This window comes from Lampris incognitus, chromosome 6 (assembly GCF_029633865.1).
Source record: "Lampris incognitus isolate fLamInc1 chromosome 6, fLamInc1.hap2, whole genome shotgun sequence".
Classification (NCBI taxonomy): domain Eukaryota; kingdom Metazoa; phylum Chordata; class Actinopteri; order Lampriformes; family Lampridae; genus Lampris; species Lampris incognitus.
Genome location: NC_079216.1, coordinates 24,380,498 through 24,397,434, shown reverse-complemented (window position 1 = coordinate 24,397,434; position 16,937 = coordinate 24,380,498). Strand labels below are relative to the sequence as shown.

Genomic DNA, 16,937 nt, shown 5'->3' with positions numbered 1-16,937 from the left:
AACTGCTCTGCAGAACAGTTGATGCTAAACTTCCATTTCCTCCTCCTTGAATTCTTATCCAGTATGTTAGCAATAACTAGGTTCTCCTGAAATGCAATGGTAGTTCACTAGAATCAACGAGCAATGCATTAATGGGCGTAGTTTTGACTGCTTCCAAATTATGTTGTAATGCTCTTTATTGTATCCCGTCTAGCTTTTCTAGCTGACTTTTCTAGATGCTGCTGATTCATCCACCATGCAGCCGTAATCCAGTGTGGCTCTCATCAAAGCCTTGGTGTAATAGTGCTTCTATGTCAGCTCCCCATTACACTTGGACCACACACCTCATTAGATTGAGCACCTTTTTACATTTGGTCTCAATAGTTTCAATATGATTCTTCCATGTATATTATTCATCAGGCCATATAACTGTTTCCACGGGATTTCTATATAGTGTTAACCCCTTCCCATTACCTATTTTCTTTTTACTTAATGGCGTATAGCATGATTTTGCTCCTGAAATGTTGAATCCCCAATGATAAGACCATCTGTCTACACTGATTATTGCTTTCTGTGTACATTTCAGCACATGCAAGACATTTTTTCCCCTTTTCCAGATCGCTCTATCACCTGTTCCTGTATTTTTAAAAATATCATTGATTATGGTATTAAACTGAATTGGACTGATGACACTACCTTGTGGTATCCCATTTATAATGTCAAAACCTTCTGAGATTTCTGATCCTACTTTAACTTGAAATGTTCAGTTTTGTGAAGGCCATACTCGCAGCCACACATTTGTAGCTCTTTTTGTCCTAGTTTAGTTTACTTTATTTTAGCCACATCACATTTCATATCACAAACAAATAAATGAGATGACACATTGCTTTTCTTTCATACATCATACTTACACTTTATTTAGCAGTTTTGACAGTACATTGGCTCTATTTTCATAGTGCACACATTTAGGTAACTTGTACAGTCAACACTCTAGATTGTCTTTAGTTGTAAGTTGTTCTAATGTTGGGTTGTTGAGTTACCAGTGCTGGGGGTGCCAATGCTGGAGGACATCTTGTCAGGCCTGAGCACAAAATGCGTTCAACAGAGAACAGCTGTTAAATACAGGGTGGCCAGTTGGGCTCTACCAACTACCCACCACGTCATAGAGGGGAATTTTATTCTTAATTTAGATATTTTGTTTGCTTCTTTAGACTAAGTTAGGCTTTGGTTCTTTCGCTTTGGTTACTATTTAAATTGGTTAACCTTTTTAAAGAACTGTCCTGTTTTTTGTTATTTTACTTTGTTTGGTAGAAAGTTGTTTCTGTGTTACCCCTTTGGTTTCAAAATGGTCCGACCAGCCAGTCTATATGTTCCCCATTGTGTTCAGTTTGTTAGCTCATCACTTCTCGGCCTTTTGGCGAAGATCAACTGTAGCAGTTTGTTAGGTTGGTTTGGTGTGTTGAGTTTGATATGAATTAAGTTCTGTTTGGTTGACCTCTGTTATGGGCCCAGAGGTTTTTCTGGGGAATTGTTTTTGGGTAAATAAAAATTTCTATTACCTGTGATTCCTGTTGCCTACCAGCCTGGTCCCTTCCAAATTTGAAAGAAAATCTATCCATCCATCCATTATCTGAACCGCTTATCCTGCTCCCAGGGATGCTGGAGCCTATCCCAGCAGTCATTGGGCAGCAGGCAGGGAGACACCCTGGACAGGCCGCCAGGCCATTACAGGGCCCACACACACAAACACACACCTAGCGACAATTTAGTACTTCAGTTCACCTGACCTACATGTCTTTTGGACTGTGGGAAGAAACCAGAGTCCCTGGAGGAAACCCACGCAGACATGGGGAGAACATGCAAACTCCACACAGAGGATCGGGATGACCCACCAAGGTTGGACTACCCTGGGGCTCAAACCCAGGACCTTCTTGTTGTGAGGCGACCGTGCTAACCACCGTGCCACCGTGCCGCCCAAAAGAAAATCCACAATCCAGTTATATAACCTTCCACCTAAGCCTAGTTTGTTCACTTTAATGAAAAGACCTTCTGTCCACATCGAGTCATAAGCTTTCTCAGTGTCAAAGAAAACTATAGCCATCACCTCCTTCATCTTCAGGGTCTTTTCAGTCTCTATAACTGGAGCGTCTGCTGTGCAGCTTCCTTTCCTAACGCCACTCTGGTTGAACAACCTTCTTTTTTCTAAAGAATACCATCACCTGTAAACAACCCCCCCGTCCATTTACACAAGTAGGAGTTTAGTGCTAATGGTCTGTAATTTACAGCATTTGTTGTATCTTTTCCTTGTTTAGCAAATGGTAAAGTTAATGCCATCTTTTTTTAACGGATTTTTTTATTCAACACATATAATACAAAGAACTTACAACTTGAAGGAGATGCATATACAGTTACACTTGTTTTTACAATAATTTACATACCGCACCACTTGTACCCCCGCTGAATTAACAATACCTTTACTGTAGTATTAGCCAAACATATACGTTGTGACGACCTGACAAAAAAGGGAAGAAAAAAAAACTAGAAACCAGTGCGATAGGACCAGTGGTGAATCTAGAGATTTTTTCCTGGGGTGGCAAAGGGGTGGCAAGACTGTGTCCCAGAGGTGGCAGCTGCCACCCCTTGCCACCCTGTAGATCCGCCCCTGAATAGGACTAACAATACAAATGAAAATTAAAGCCGCAAGCGGCGTTGGGAGGGGTCCAAGCATTGGCACTGTTGCGCCCCCTATGGAGCAATTTGAATGGTTTTGTCCACATGATCATATACCTTCACCCAACGTAAATAATTAACGCTATGATACGTAGGGGCCTTTTATACACCTAGCCTGTAATAGACTACCGTTTCAACATGAAACTAAACCGCTGTTGGTAATGTAATAAAGATTGAAGAATCTTGCTTCAGAAACAGTAGCCTACCCGAGTTTCCAACTAGATATGACAATGTCGGATTACTTGGGTTGCCTGTGTCCTAGACGATTACCGTAATTTTTTTAAAATGTCGTAACACTTCTATTGCTTCAGAAACATGTGCCAGAGTTTCCAAAACTGGACCAGACGGTGTCTGATTTCTTGCGTCCTAGCCGACTGCCGTAAAAAGAAAAAGTATGTCGTTATACGCAGGTGTCCTGGCATGTGGTATGTAGAGCTGCAGCGCTTCCACACCAAATAAGTCAAAATAGCGGGCAAACTATATGACTGACATAGGTGGTCCCAATAGTAAAGTTGTTGAGCACATTGAGATGCATGGGTGGATTAAGTTTTGTGTTGATCTGACTTATGCTGTGGGAGTTATGGCCTTTTAAGAATGACCCTTTGTTATAGCGCCACCATCTGGCTGACATGGGTTATTTGTAGTGCCAGAGTAGTGGGGGGCCATAGAAATCCACGTACCAAATTTGGTTGGTCTAGGACTTATAGTTGCTGAGCCTCAGACACTTTTAGCTGAGAAACCGCGCCCAAACTAATACAAGTCAAAATGGCGGGCAAACTATATGGCTGACATATGTGGTCCCAAAAACAAAGTTGTAGAGCACATTCAGATGCATAGGTCTGTGCAGTTTTGTGTTGATCTGACTTATGGTGTGGGAATTACGCATGATCCTTTGTTATAGCGCCACCATCTGGCTGACATAGGTGATTTGTGGTGCCTGAGTAGTGGGGGGCCATAGAAATCCACGTACCAAAGTTGGTTGGTCTAGGACTTATGGTTGCTGAGCCTCACACACTTTTAGCGGAGAAAAATAATAATAATCCTAACAAATACAATAGGGTTCCACCAGCTTCGCTGCTTGGACCCCTAATAAATGCAGAAACATAAATAAAAGAAAGAAAAAGAGGTGACTGAGGTTATGGCATTGCCTGTATGAATGGTGACCATCTTTCAGAAAAACTGTCTGTCTTCAGCTGTAGTCTTGCTGTAGTTTTCTCCACGATGAAGACTTTTTTACTCTGTCTCTCCATTGTGTTATGCTGGGGGGCTGTGACTTCAACCAGGAAAGTTATTTATTTTGGTATTAAAAGCAGAATTCTCAATAACCAATTTAAGACTACTACTACTTTTGGCTGCTCCCGTTAGGGGTCGCCACAGCAGATCATCTATTTCCATCTCTTCCTGTTTTCTACATTTTCCTCTGTCACACCAGCCACCTACCTGCATGTCCTCTCTCATCACATCCATAAACCTCCTCTTTGGCCTTTCTCTTTTCCTCTTCCCTGGCAGCTCCATATTCAGCATCCTTCTCCCAATATACCCAGCATCTGTCCTCCACACATGCCCAAGCCATCTCAATCTTGTCTCTCTTGCTTTGTCTCCAAACCATCCAACCTGAGCTGTCCCTCTAATATAATTATTCCTAATCCTGTCCTTCTTCATCACTCTCAATGAAAATCTTAGCATCTTCAACTCTGCCACCTCCAGGTCCACCTCTTGTCTTTTCCTCAGTGTCACTTTCTCCAAACCATATAACATAGCTGGTCTCACAACCATCTTGTAAACCTTCCCTGTCAGGAAGTATAACCAGTATAAAACATGCTGGATCTAGATTAAAGTTTATACTTAAAGCCTATTTAATCTCCTTTTGGACATTCTTTCAGAAATGTGGGAGCTTTGGGCAATCCCAGCATATAGTGTGAAGTCCCTCACCAACCCACACCCCTCCAGCATAGTTCAGATGTATTGCTATATTTTGAAGTGATATATGGAGAGTTAAAATACCACATTTTCACCTTCCAGTCAAATTCCCTCCGTGATGGGTTGTTGGTTAGTTTATGTCCTACTTTGAACATCTCCTTTAATTTTTCATCTGTTACTATAATATTTGATTCCAACTCCCATTTTTCTTCGACACCAATATTGTTACTGATAGGTTTACACTTAACAGTACTCTTCTGTCCATATCTGGAAGCATTTCAACACTATTTCTAATGCTTCCTCTGGTAATGGTCTGAACATGGCATAACTTAGTGGATCTGGTCCCGGAGTAGAACACCTGCTGCCCTCTAATGCCCTTCTCATTTCCCTCAAGTGAAGTCCACATCCATAGCTGAGCTTATTTCTACATTCTTATTATGCACCATTTCCTTATCTTTTAGGACTCCTTTGTTTATGTATAGCAGTAAGGTGATTTCCATCAGGAACACTAGCTGATACTCTTCCTAGACGGTTGGCTTTTTCCATATCTGTTCTTGCTAGATTGTCTCCATCTGCAAGTACTGGTATTTTGTTGATTATCCTTCTCCTACCCATCTTTTTCATCTTATTCCATACCCACATCTCTCTCTCTCTCTCTCTCTCTCTCTCTCTCTCTCTCTCTCTCTCTCTCTCTCTCTCTCTCTCTCTCTCTCTCTCTCTCTCTCTCTCTCTCTCTCTCTCTCTCTCTCTCTCTTCCAATAGAAGAACAAAACTGTCCCCAGGTATTCCTTCTAGCTGTTTTAATTATGTTGCATGTTTTTATATTCTATCAAATTGTCCAAATTCAGGTTATTTCTGGGGTTTCTGAGAGTTCTATTCTTTAGTAGCCAAGTTACACTCATGAATCCATCATGGCACCATTTTCTTATTCCCTGTGACCCGAGTTTTAGGTATACTTTCTGAGGCAGTTTCGGTTATCCTACATGTAACTTTACTAGTGCATTCATCCACATCACCAGTCATTCTAATGCCGTTTGCTAATTCCCTGCAGCAGTCTTAAGTTTGTCCCATTGAGCCTTTTGAAAGCACCATCTCTATATAGGAGCACTTTCTTGGGTATATTTATCAGTATTTATATTACGTATAATGGGAAAATGGTCACGACCTATGTTATTATTGCATATTTTCCATTCACATAGGTTAGCCATATTTGCAAAATCAATGTTAAATCAATACAGGACATCATATTCATATTTATTTCTAATCTTGTTCCTCTGCCACTGTCTATACATACACGAGTTCTTGTGTCATTTCTTTAATAACTGCACCATTATCATCAGTATGATCACTTCCCCATGAACTATTGTGTGCATTGAAATCACTGCACCAAACTTCTCTTCCCTCTCCCATTGTTTCCTCAAACACTAAAGTACGACATGGATTATAAACATTAATTATTTTGACTGTGTTCAGTACACCTCAATCACCGTGCATTCATGTCCACCTGAAGGATTAATTCTTATGTCTGCTAAAGTATCTTTAATGAATGTGACACAGTCACTCCCTTGATCATTTGCTCTATCATGCCTGACTGAATTGTATCTTGCCAAAACAAAATCTAGATGTGGTCTATGCGAAAGGGTTCATCGTTTCTTGTATCGTTTTACATTGTGTACTTGATATCTCAAGGTACTCTTTTACTGCTTCCACAATTGTTTCAATTCTCTCATTCTTATCATTTGGTTCCAATCCTATTGAAAACCACTTTATATACGAATGCAAAAAAATGTATTCCCTCCTTTACCCTGCACTTGTGGGAGATCTCATTTAGGCCTCTCAGATGAGTCTGTCTGTTTTCTTTAACAGGAGGATTACGACTGTTTACCATGTTATTCTTTTCAGTGCTGTTTTCCTTTGCTACCTGCTTGTTGTTGAACCTCTTTAACAGCCTCTGCATGTGAAGCTTTGTTTAGTATTTTAAAATTTTTGGACTTCTCCTGCATGCTTTTGTACTGCACATCCTCCAAAAGCTGCACCATGATCTCCTCCACAATTGCAACATTTAACTGGCACATCTTTCCCACACTTTCCAAATCCATGATTATCTCCACATCTCGCACATCTTTATTTGCCTTTGCACTGGCTGGGAGTATTCTTTAACATTTACAGTATCTTAATGCTGGAAGAAGGAAATCTCTTACTGGATAGCAGAAGAAGCCTAACAGAAAAGCGCTATATAAAATGCAACTTGATTCATTGATAACTTTCCTTGGGAGGATGTGTTCAAAATCAAAGATTACTGACGTTTCTGCTGTTTCAATTTATTTTAATAGAAATACGTTTATAGCATCAGGCACTTTCCCTCCTTTCCGTTCTGTTCTAATATCCTCCATTGAGACAGATAGTGAGACACCAGATATGACTTCCTCCACATCTAGCAACTGAGCCAGGTATATGGGTTTTAACTGTTTTACCATCCAGGGTCAATGGCATGGTGGCACAGTGGTTAGCACAGTCGCCCCACAGCAAGAAGATCCTGGGTTCGAGCCCTGGGGTAGTCCCGGGTCATCCTCTGTGTGGAGTTTGCAGGTTCTCCCCATGTCTGCGTGGGTTTCCTCCGGGGGCTCCGGTTTCCTCCCACAGTCCAAAGACATGTAGGTCAGGTGAATTGGAGGTACTAAATTGTCTCTAGGAATGAATGTGTGTGTGTGTGTGTGTGTAGGCCATGTGATGGCCTGGTGGCCTGTCCAGGGTGTCTCCCTGCCCAATGACTGCTGGAATAGGCTCCAGCATCCCCGTGACCCCGAGAGCAGGATAAGCGGTTAAGACAATGGACCTGGATGGACCATCCAGGATATGCATTTTCAGTAGAATGTCTTGTTGTGCTTTACTCACTGCGTATACCAATTATATGCTTATTATTCAACAACTTTCCAAACTTCACTTTGCCTATATCATTTTCTACAGCTTTGCCCACCGTTATAAGGTGAAAATGCTCAACAAACACAATATAACTTTCCAGTCCTTGCTTTGGTTTTCAGCCCACCTGCCCTAGCTGTCTTGACCGTTTTCATCATATACTGTTCCTGAGCTACTTAGACTACTATTTTAACTTTTGTCTGTGAATGTTCTCATTCATCCAGGTCATGGTTATCCAAAGGAGTTGAATCAAGTGCAACTGGACTTGGTATACGTATATCCGTTTCGCCTCTCATCCAAGAGGCTTCACCAGTTCGTGCCTTTCTGACTAGACCAAGCTAGTCTGACTGGCTGGTGACGAGACTCAGAATTTATCCTCTTTGGAGTCGTCAGAGATATAGATGTCCGTGGCTGTTTGTCGCTAACAGAGCCACGGTTCTGAGCGAGTCAGACTAGCTTGGTCTAGTCAGAAAGGCACGAACTGAGGAAGCCTCTTGGATGAGAGGCGAAACGTCTTCACGGATATATACCAAGTCCAGTTGCACTTGATTCAACTCCTTTGGACATGTTCACTTTTCCTTTTCTTTCTGCCACTCCATACCTCCATAATCCCAACCTTCATCACCACTCCCAAAAGTCATGATTGTTACATTCGCGATACAGTTGTTTGTATTAACCACCTTTTCCCCACTCGCCTCTCTCATGCCTCCGACTCCACCAATCCGACCAAGCAATGCAATCAGTTTTGCCACAACGACCTCCCCTCCAAGCGGACCCACTTCCTTGAAGAACTTCATTTGAATTCCGTACTTCCGATGTAAACCATGGCTGTAAACAAGTGTCCTACCGAAACACCGTCTACGACATTTATGAGTTCCACGTTAGAACTGTAATACCGCACTGTTTTTATACAACGCAAAGATCTGAAGCAAAGCATATTGAAAGAACTTTTCCAGATACAATACTTCCCAATTGATTTGATCTCTTAATTTCTCAAAAGTGTAAAGATTGTGGCTCGCTACAAACGGCGCAGGTTGTTCTTAAACGATATTTAACGCTTTCTATTACACGTATAACTTAAATTTATTACTTTTGCATTGTACACTTGAACTTAATCCTGGGAAAAATAAATAGGAGTTTATGATGTTATAACGAAGCATTTTTCTCAGGTTTGATAAAATCCCCTGGTAGCAGGTTCCGGGTGTGATGTGTGAGCATGCCAATTAACTCCTGGTTTATTCATGTTCCCGTGCGAGGCAGGCTCGAACAAGCTAGCCGATAGCCACCAAGCATTTTATTTGAAAAGGTGTTGTCATTTCACCCTTCGAGGTGATGGTCTGACCGTCAACTGACTGTACAGTTACAGTTGACTGTAAAAGGGTTGCTTTAGGAGGCGATCTGGTATATCGCAGGATATCCTGAGGTTTTTATGTGACCTAAAAATCCTAGTTTTTTTTCGGCCCTGGAACCACTGCACTCAAACCAGAGAGCATCCGAGAATCTTCCGCGGATACGAAGAAGGAACGCAATTTGGGCCTAGCTACCCACGACGAGTTGAAGATTTCAGAAGAAACCGCCAGATGTTTTCAAAACACTGATTTGTTGATTTAAGGTATTTTTCAAATGTTAATTTTGCTACAATGTTCTCGCACATCAGCCGATATCGCAAGCGCGTAGCTCTGGTTCCTCGTATAGCCGTGATTAGCCTGCTAACGCCTCGGTTAGCTGGCTTCGCTAGCCATTAGCTTCACTAGCCAACTAACCCTACCTGGTTAAGATTGCGTTTAAGACACCGTGTCTCACCTTTCGCCCCCAATTGTTGAGCATAACAATTTGGGTGTTTTAAGGGGTGGAACTATCACCACGCTTGTCTAAACTCAGTAAGTATTCAGTGAGTATTTTACAAGTGTGGATGCTCACCACTGTTAGCTTGCTAGGTGTTCGGGTGCATTGTCAAGATTGAATTAGTTGTAGTCCATGTGTACACGATAAATCGCTCTCCAGTAACTAATTTTATTGCACGGCTGTGTCCATTGTCGACGGCGCTAATCAAACCAATGATTAACCAATCGATGTCTCCGTTCTCCGTATACACGACTTCAAAGCTGCTGAATGAAGAATGCATCTGATTTAAACGGATGTTATGACGGCTAGTGTAGTTAATGTGTCACTCACAATTTCGGTTCAGTTAGAGCTGTTTTGTGAGTTCTTACGGCTCGTTTGTGTTTTCTAACCTTGTGAGTCGTCCGCACTGTTATGTGACTATTCATTTTGAATCTCCACGAAAGTATATTTTGGTTTGCCTGGTTTCAAGGGTAACACTGTATAGGGTGGGGTGGTATTAAATAATGTACTTGATCTGTGAGAAAAGCTTATCTAAAGCATGATTCTTCAAAAAATGTGAAATATCCCCTTCTGCCGTAGATGGTTGTCTATTGGCAGAGTGAATACTGGAGTAGTTGGTTCAAAACTTAAACAACCTTTTATGTTATATTACTGGCTGACCATTAATTGAACAGTAACAAGTTAACTGATTGTGGCTCTTTTCCCTTCTTTTCTTTGTTCCCATACAGTTATCATTTGAAGACTGGCAAAAGAATTGAACGTGGATTTTCCTCCACCACCTTCACAGTCCAGAGCTCTACTCAACTGCCTGTTCATAAACTGAGCATCAGTTCCAGTCATAGGCCTCTGCCACTTTCAGCAGCTACCTTTGCTAGCTGTTTAGTATCACCCGTGGAGATGGCAAAGTGAGATCTTAGCTCTCTTGTCTTTAAACTTCCCAAATCTTTAAGCCATTGAGTCAACATATCTCCCAATCTTCTATTCTCACCCTAGTTGGACCACATCACCTGCCAAACTGAATCCCTACACACGAGCCCGGATGACAGAGGCCTGGCAGCAGCATGCTGTCGCTCCACCTCCAGTTGTCCACACCATACCGCCGGGTGCTGAGAATGCACTGGGTTGTGCTGTCTATGGCATTGTACTGCAGCCAGACCCTCCATCTCTACAGCAGCAGCAGGCTCAGCATAGCCAACACAACCAACAACATGGTGGGGGTCATGGGGGAGGGCAGCACAGTCAACAGCAGCACCCTGCCCAGGCCCAGCAGCCCTCACTGCAGGTAGGAACTGAAGGAGGGCACAAGTGTGGAGCCTGTGGGCATGACATCTCCCATTTGGCCAACCCACATGAGCACCAGTGCATGGTCAGTCAGGACAGGTCGTTCCAGTGCACCCAGTGTATGAAGATCTTCCACCAGGCTACAGACTTGCTGGAGCATCAGTGTGTTCAGGTGGAGCAGAAACCCTTTGTATGTGGTGTGTGCAAGATGGGCTTCTCCCTGCTCACTTCTTTGGCACAGCACCACACATCCCACAACAGCACCAACCCAATGAAGTGCTCAATCTGTGAGAAGACCTACCGACCTGGTTCCTCTGGCAATGCAACACCCACTACATCAGCAACCAGTGCACAGCAGCCTAACAGTGACGGGGCATCAGCCAGCGGCAGTGCTTCCACGCTGCCCTTTCCTTCTGCCCGGGATCGGCCGTACAAATGTTCTGTATGCCAGAAGGGCTTCAAGCACCTGTCGGAGCTAACACGCCATGAGCGGGTGCATACAGGAGAGAAGCCCTTTAAATGTGACACTTGTGACAAGGCCTTCAGCCAGTCATCTCATCTGGCCCACCACCAGCGCACACACAGCAATGAGCGCCCCTTCAAGTGTGCTGTTTGCGAGAAGAGCTTCAAGCATCGTTCCCACCTGGTGCGCCATATGTATGCCCATTCTGGGGAGCACTTGTTTAAATGTAACCTGTGTGAGCTGCATTTCAAAGAATCATCTGAGCTCCTTCACCATCCTTGCCACCCACAGGGTGCCCGCCCCTTCCGCTGTGCCACTTGTGGAAAGGGCTTCAAGCGCCCATCTGATCTGCGCCAGCATGAGCGCACGCACTCAGAGGAGCGGCCCTTCCACTGTGATGAGTGCCAGATGAGCTTCAAGCAGCAGTATGCGCTTGTGCGCCATCGACGCACACACAAGGACCCCACAGACCGGCCTTTCAAGTGCAACCTGTGTGATAAAGGCTTTATGCAGCCCTCTCACTTGCTATATCACCAGCATGTCCACGGAATGGACAACCTGTTCAAGTGTGCCTCCTGCCAGAAAGAATTCAGCCAGTCGGGAGAGTTGCTCAGACACAAGTGTGGCGAGTCATCCTCTAACTCACCTGACAAGCCATACAAATGCGACGTATGCGGGAAGGGCTACAAGAAGAGCTCCACGTTGCAGCGCCACCAGAATTCCCACTGCCAGGAGAAGCCCCTGAAGTGCTCGCTCTGTGATCGTCGCTTCCTCTCCTCCTCAGAATTCGTCCAGCACCGTTGTGACCCATCGCGTGAGAAGCCTCTCAAGTGCCCCGATTGTGAGAAACGCTTCAAATACTCTTCAGACCTAAACCGCCACCGACGCGTGCACACAGGGGAGAAGCCGTACAAATGTGCCAACTGCAACAAGGGATTCAAACAGCGGGAACACCTTACTAAGCACCAGAGCACTCACTCCAGAGAAGGCCAGTTCAAGTGTGTTTGGTGTGGCGAGCGTTTCAGCGACCTTGGTTCCCTACAGGATCACACAGTACAGCACACAGCTGAGGGAGGCGGCTACCCTGTGCCCCCTTGCATATAAGTCCAGTACCCAGTTTCTGCCCTTTGTTTCGGCAGGGGCAAAAAAGAAAAAGAAAAAAAAGACCTAAGTGACCAATTCTTCTAAATACGCAGTCCCCCTGAACCCCATGCCCTCCTATCTATTCTTTGCAGGCCATTCACTTACTGTAGACAGGATGAAATGATGTGCTTGGATTTTGTTAATCCATTGTACCCCCACCCATTCTTCATCAGGTACTCTTTGTTCTGACACCCTTTTCCCTGTCTCTCCCTGATCCTGAGGTGGCCTTTCATCCTTTTAAAGCCTGTTACCTCCCCCTTGCCCTCAGCGCCTACTTTAAAAAGATGAAATTTGATTCAAAGGTGTAACTCAAAACTTTTAGTCAAAAGTCATACTTACTGCCAACCAAGTCTGATTTGTGTCCAAAAGCAACTGCCATTGTGCAGGTTTATCTAGCAAACACGTTCATCCTGTGTAACCTCCCCTCCTCATTGACCAACCATTCTAACCCCAATAATAGCAAAATAATTTGAAATGCCATCTTGTATTCCTTGTCTTCACAAAACCAATCAGCCATCTGTGGTTTATAGGTTTTGTAACTAAAGTTTTCTTTTGTATTTTTTTAGAGGTACTTTATTGATCCCCGTGGGGAAATTACACTCTGCATTTAACCCATTCTAGCTGTGTAGCTAGGATCAGTGGGCAGCCGCCGTGCAGCATCTGGGGACCAACTCCATTTCGTCTTGCCATGCCTCAGTCAAGGGCACAGACAGGAGTATAAACCCTTACATGCATCTCTTTTTTTGATGGTGGGGAAAACCGGAGCACCCGGAGAAAACCCACCGCAGACACTGGGAGAACAAAGGATGACCTGGGATGACCCCCAAAGGTTGGTCAAACCCAGGACCTTCTTGCTGTGAGGCGACAGCGCTAACCACTACACCACCGTGCTGCCCAAAAGTTTTGACAGTAAGTTTGTAAAGAATTGAGAGTGAGGGTAATGATGGTGGAGTCATTTTAGTCTCCACCTAAACTGACCTGACCAACCAATCCATTAGATGAGGGATGGTTCTTTTTTTTTTTCTTTTCCCAAGCTTTCTGGCCCTCTTTCTCTCTTAAGCTATCCTTCTTACCATTATTCCGCTCTCTGCATCAAGTCCTCTGTTTCCATCCCCCTCTTCCTCTACTTTGCTACCTCCCATCTCTTCTCTGCTTTACTAACTTTCAGGATACCAGGACTGTTTTCTTCAGTGTCTTTGGCACTGACAGCATCTTGCTGTTAGGATCTGACTTCAGAGCTGGACCAGTTCTTAAAACACTCACATACTACAAATCGCTGATTAACGATGGAAGATGATGATAAATACTTAATTTGGTTTCTCATCCCTTCAGTAATATCAAAATAGAGCATACACACAAACAAAAGCTATTTGACCTAACACCTCACACCCTTCTCGTTTTGCACCCACCTCCACAGGCTTTAGAAGTCCTATGAGTTAAGTGTCAGCTACATACTGTGGTCCTCAGCTTACAAATGTTTGTGTTTTTTATTATCATATGTGAGGGGAAAGAGTTGGGGCTTGGGGTGGGGGGCTGACGGTGGTGTTGTGCATTTGTAAAATGATTCCAATGATAAACTGTCTTGAGTGTAAGTTGATGTCAAGGTGGGCCATGATCGTGGCTGCTGTAGTCAAACCAAAACACCCGTTAAAAGCAGCGCCCAGTCACAAAGCTGTAGAGACTAACCGACCAGCCAAATTCTCTTCATTAAAACTCCTTATAGTTCAAATCTTACCATTCAGTACAAACATATATATATATTTCACACCAAGTTACCCATCATAATCCTACAGGAAAACTGTACTGAACATATTTGAGTTTGACCATTACACTTTCTGTTAGTCTGTACATAATATGGATGTGTGATTTAAGTTCCAGTTCAGATGGAATTGTCAAAATTTGTCTTTCTAAAAAAAAAAAAGAAAAAAAAAAGGCTGCATCGATTGACTTTGTATTCTTGCTACTTTTTACCATGTGAGATGTTTATTATGTATTTTTTTTGTAGGTCAAGTAGTGATTGTGTTGATATTTTGCAGGGATTCTGAAAGAGCACCCTGTTGTCTGTGTTTGTATGTATGATGGTGAAGAGAGGAAGAGTGAACATGAAATTCTGTCAAACAGGGAACTGCAGACTGAAGAGTTGTACTAGAAATGTTAACGGTTTCAACAGCTCGACGCTTTTTTTTTTAAATACTTGTTAGCCTGCCCTTCTGGTGAATAGGGAAACTGTTTTGGGACAAACCTGTATTTAATGCCTACTTGTGTTCAGTTTTTTTTTTTTTTTACTTTTATTCTTAAAACTTTTTTTCCCCAAGATGTTGCATTTAGCTTGATGTTCTGTCTGTGGGGATGTTTTTTTTTAATATTTAACCAGGGTTAATAATACACAATTATTTGAATGCCATGAGATTGTAGTTGGATACTCGATCCTGAAGCAATAGTTGGTTCACATGTCGGCCGTTGAAGTTGTTCCCTTTTCTCCTCCCTCCCATTGAGTAGTGTATTTGAATCCTGGTTTGACTGCCGTATTGAAAAGTATTCTCTAAAAATGTAGGAGGCGTATCACGTTTGTTTTTTTCCTTTTTGCCTTAAAGAGAGGCATGGGTGCTTCTCTGCCTCCATTTGTTTAGTTTGCGCTCTCTTCCCTCTGCAGCCATGCTGACGCTGCTTTCCATCTGCATCCGCATCTGCACCACGGTGGGAGGTCACACAGGTGTTACTCAGTTGACTTGTTTTAGTTGATTTCTTTAATCTGGCATTAAATAACATCAGAACAGTTGATATTTTAAGTGAGGAAAAAAGTACTGTATGTTTTTTTTATTTTCACATTTGTGTATTATATTAATTTTTTTATTAATATTGTTTAAATTGGTATGATTATCTATATTCCTTGAAGGAGAGACCAGGGGCTTTGGGTCAGCTAGGGTTAAGAAAATGGCATAAATTGATTGAGAGTAAACAGACCTTTTTTTTTTCTTTTGTCCATCTGTCAAATTTATGTTTTAATTCTCCAACCAAACTGTGTGGTGGTTGACATGATGTTGGGTAAACATTTCATCTAAGGTCAGATTCCAAAGAACTAAACTTTTCCAAGGATAATTAACCTAAAGGTTGTTGTAGAGTGTTTGCTCATTTTTCTATGGCTCTAGGGATGTTATGTTATAAAATATTTGGCAGCATTGATTCAAAAGAAGTGGGTATGCAATGATTTTGACCTGACTGATGGATGCTGACGCTGTAGAAGACAGTTACAACAAAGTTGGGATGGACATGCTAGATGCTGGACAGAACATAACAGGACCTCCTATATTGTGCAGACAAGACATACTGTATGGCAGTATATTGATTACAAACTCATCTTACACTCGAAGCCAAAGAACTGTCCCATCCTAGCAGCATTGGCAAGTTCAGCAACAGTAACGATGGGAGTTGTGCTTCTGACAGCGGTGGTCTGTTGTACGAACCGGTCACACGGTCAGCGAGGAGTTGAGTTCAACAGGACCAACTTCAAGATGCTGTGAGGACTAGTTATCCAAAACTTAGATTTGACAGTACGGTTGGTCATATTGGACATGTGCCAAATAGTCTTGGGTCGATTAACGGCAAGGTATCGACACGTGTGATTGGTTGGATTGCATATATCATCTTTTAAAAAGCTTCTGCTCATCATAAATCCTGGAGGGGAAACAATCCCAGGACATTCATGGGATAATGGGGGACTACATTCCTTCGAAAAGCACAAATGATGAAATTTACCTCCCTTTGTTAACGAGAAATTTTAGTGAAAATGTCACTTCACAGTTAACCTACCCTAAGTAACAATGACGTCACATCAGCCGTTCTCTGCTGGCGGTGTTCCCGGACCCTGGTGTCTCCTCTCTGCATGCTTGCTGTCGTTAGTTCCTGTGTGTGTCTGGGAGCCGCTGCTATTCCTCATGGCACGGTTCCCTCCCATAGACTTTTTTAAATTGTACTGTAGTTATGTGAATGATGTAGTTAAAAAAAAAAGGAAAAAGAAAAAACCTTGTGGCGACGTATAGTATGTGTACATTCATGCTAAGATTATCTGTATGTAGCATTCAATTACACACAGCACTAACAAATAAAACTTTTTTCATTTATTAAATTACATGCTTTGTGTTTGATTAGTTAAGCAAAATTCCACCGAGTAACATAACTGCATATGTAATTTCTGTTACTTTGGACAGTTAAGTGCATTCGTGAACAATATTTTTTTTTCTACTGAATCCAACATTTTGGTCAATGCTTTTTAAAGGTGTGTAAGGACTCCAGGCTGCGATCAGCACTTTTCCAGATTTAGGGCTACCTTTCTGCTTGGTGTCTTTTGACGCAAAGACGTACCTTCAGAAATCAAAGGCTATGCTTTGCGTTACTGCGTGTACGTCTTTGGATGTTAACGAAACGCTCTTGAAAAGTTACAAAAGGTGACAGTCACGTCACAGTGGTGTAGCTCCCGGGAAGGAAGCATGCATTGGTGTTTGCGTTGGTTTTCTGTAAGAGAAACTGCTGTCGGTGGAGAGCAGGTGGTTGTGAGTAGGACACCATTCGACCATCAGGATCTGACTTGGAGTCTGTTGATAGACATTAAAAATGGAGAATAAACTTTAACGCAGCTTAACCATATGTTGTACAGCTT

General features: G+C 42.8%; 1 protein-coding gene across 1 annotated transcript; it reads left to right on the top strand.

Moving 5' to 3' along the window:
- The first annotated feature begins 10,290 nt into the window (after nt 1–10,290).
- znf319b (zinc finger protein 319b) lies at nt 10,291–13,775 on the top strand. The gene is made up of 3 exons (XM_056282375.1): nt 10,291–10,298; nt 10,387–10,573; nt 10,661–13,775. The coding sequence occupies exons 1-3, from the start codon at nt 10,291–10,293 to the stop codon at nt 12,239–12,241; spliced, it is 1,776 nt and encodes a 591-aa protein (XP_056138350.1). The 3' UTR covers nt 12,242–13,775.
- The last annotated feature ends 3,162 nt before the right edge of the window (nt 13,776–16,937 follow it).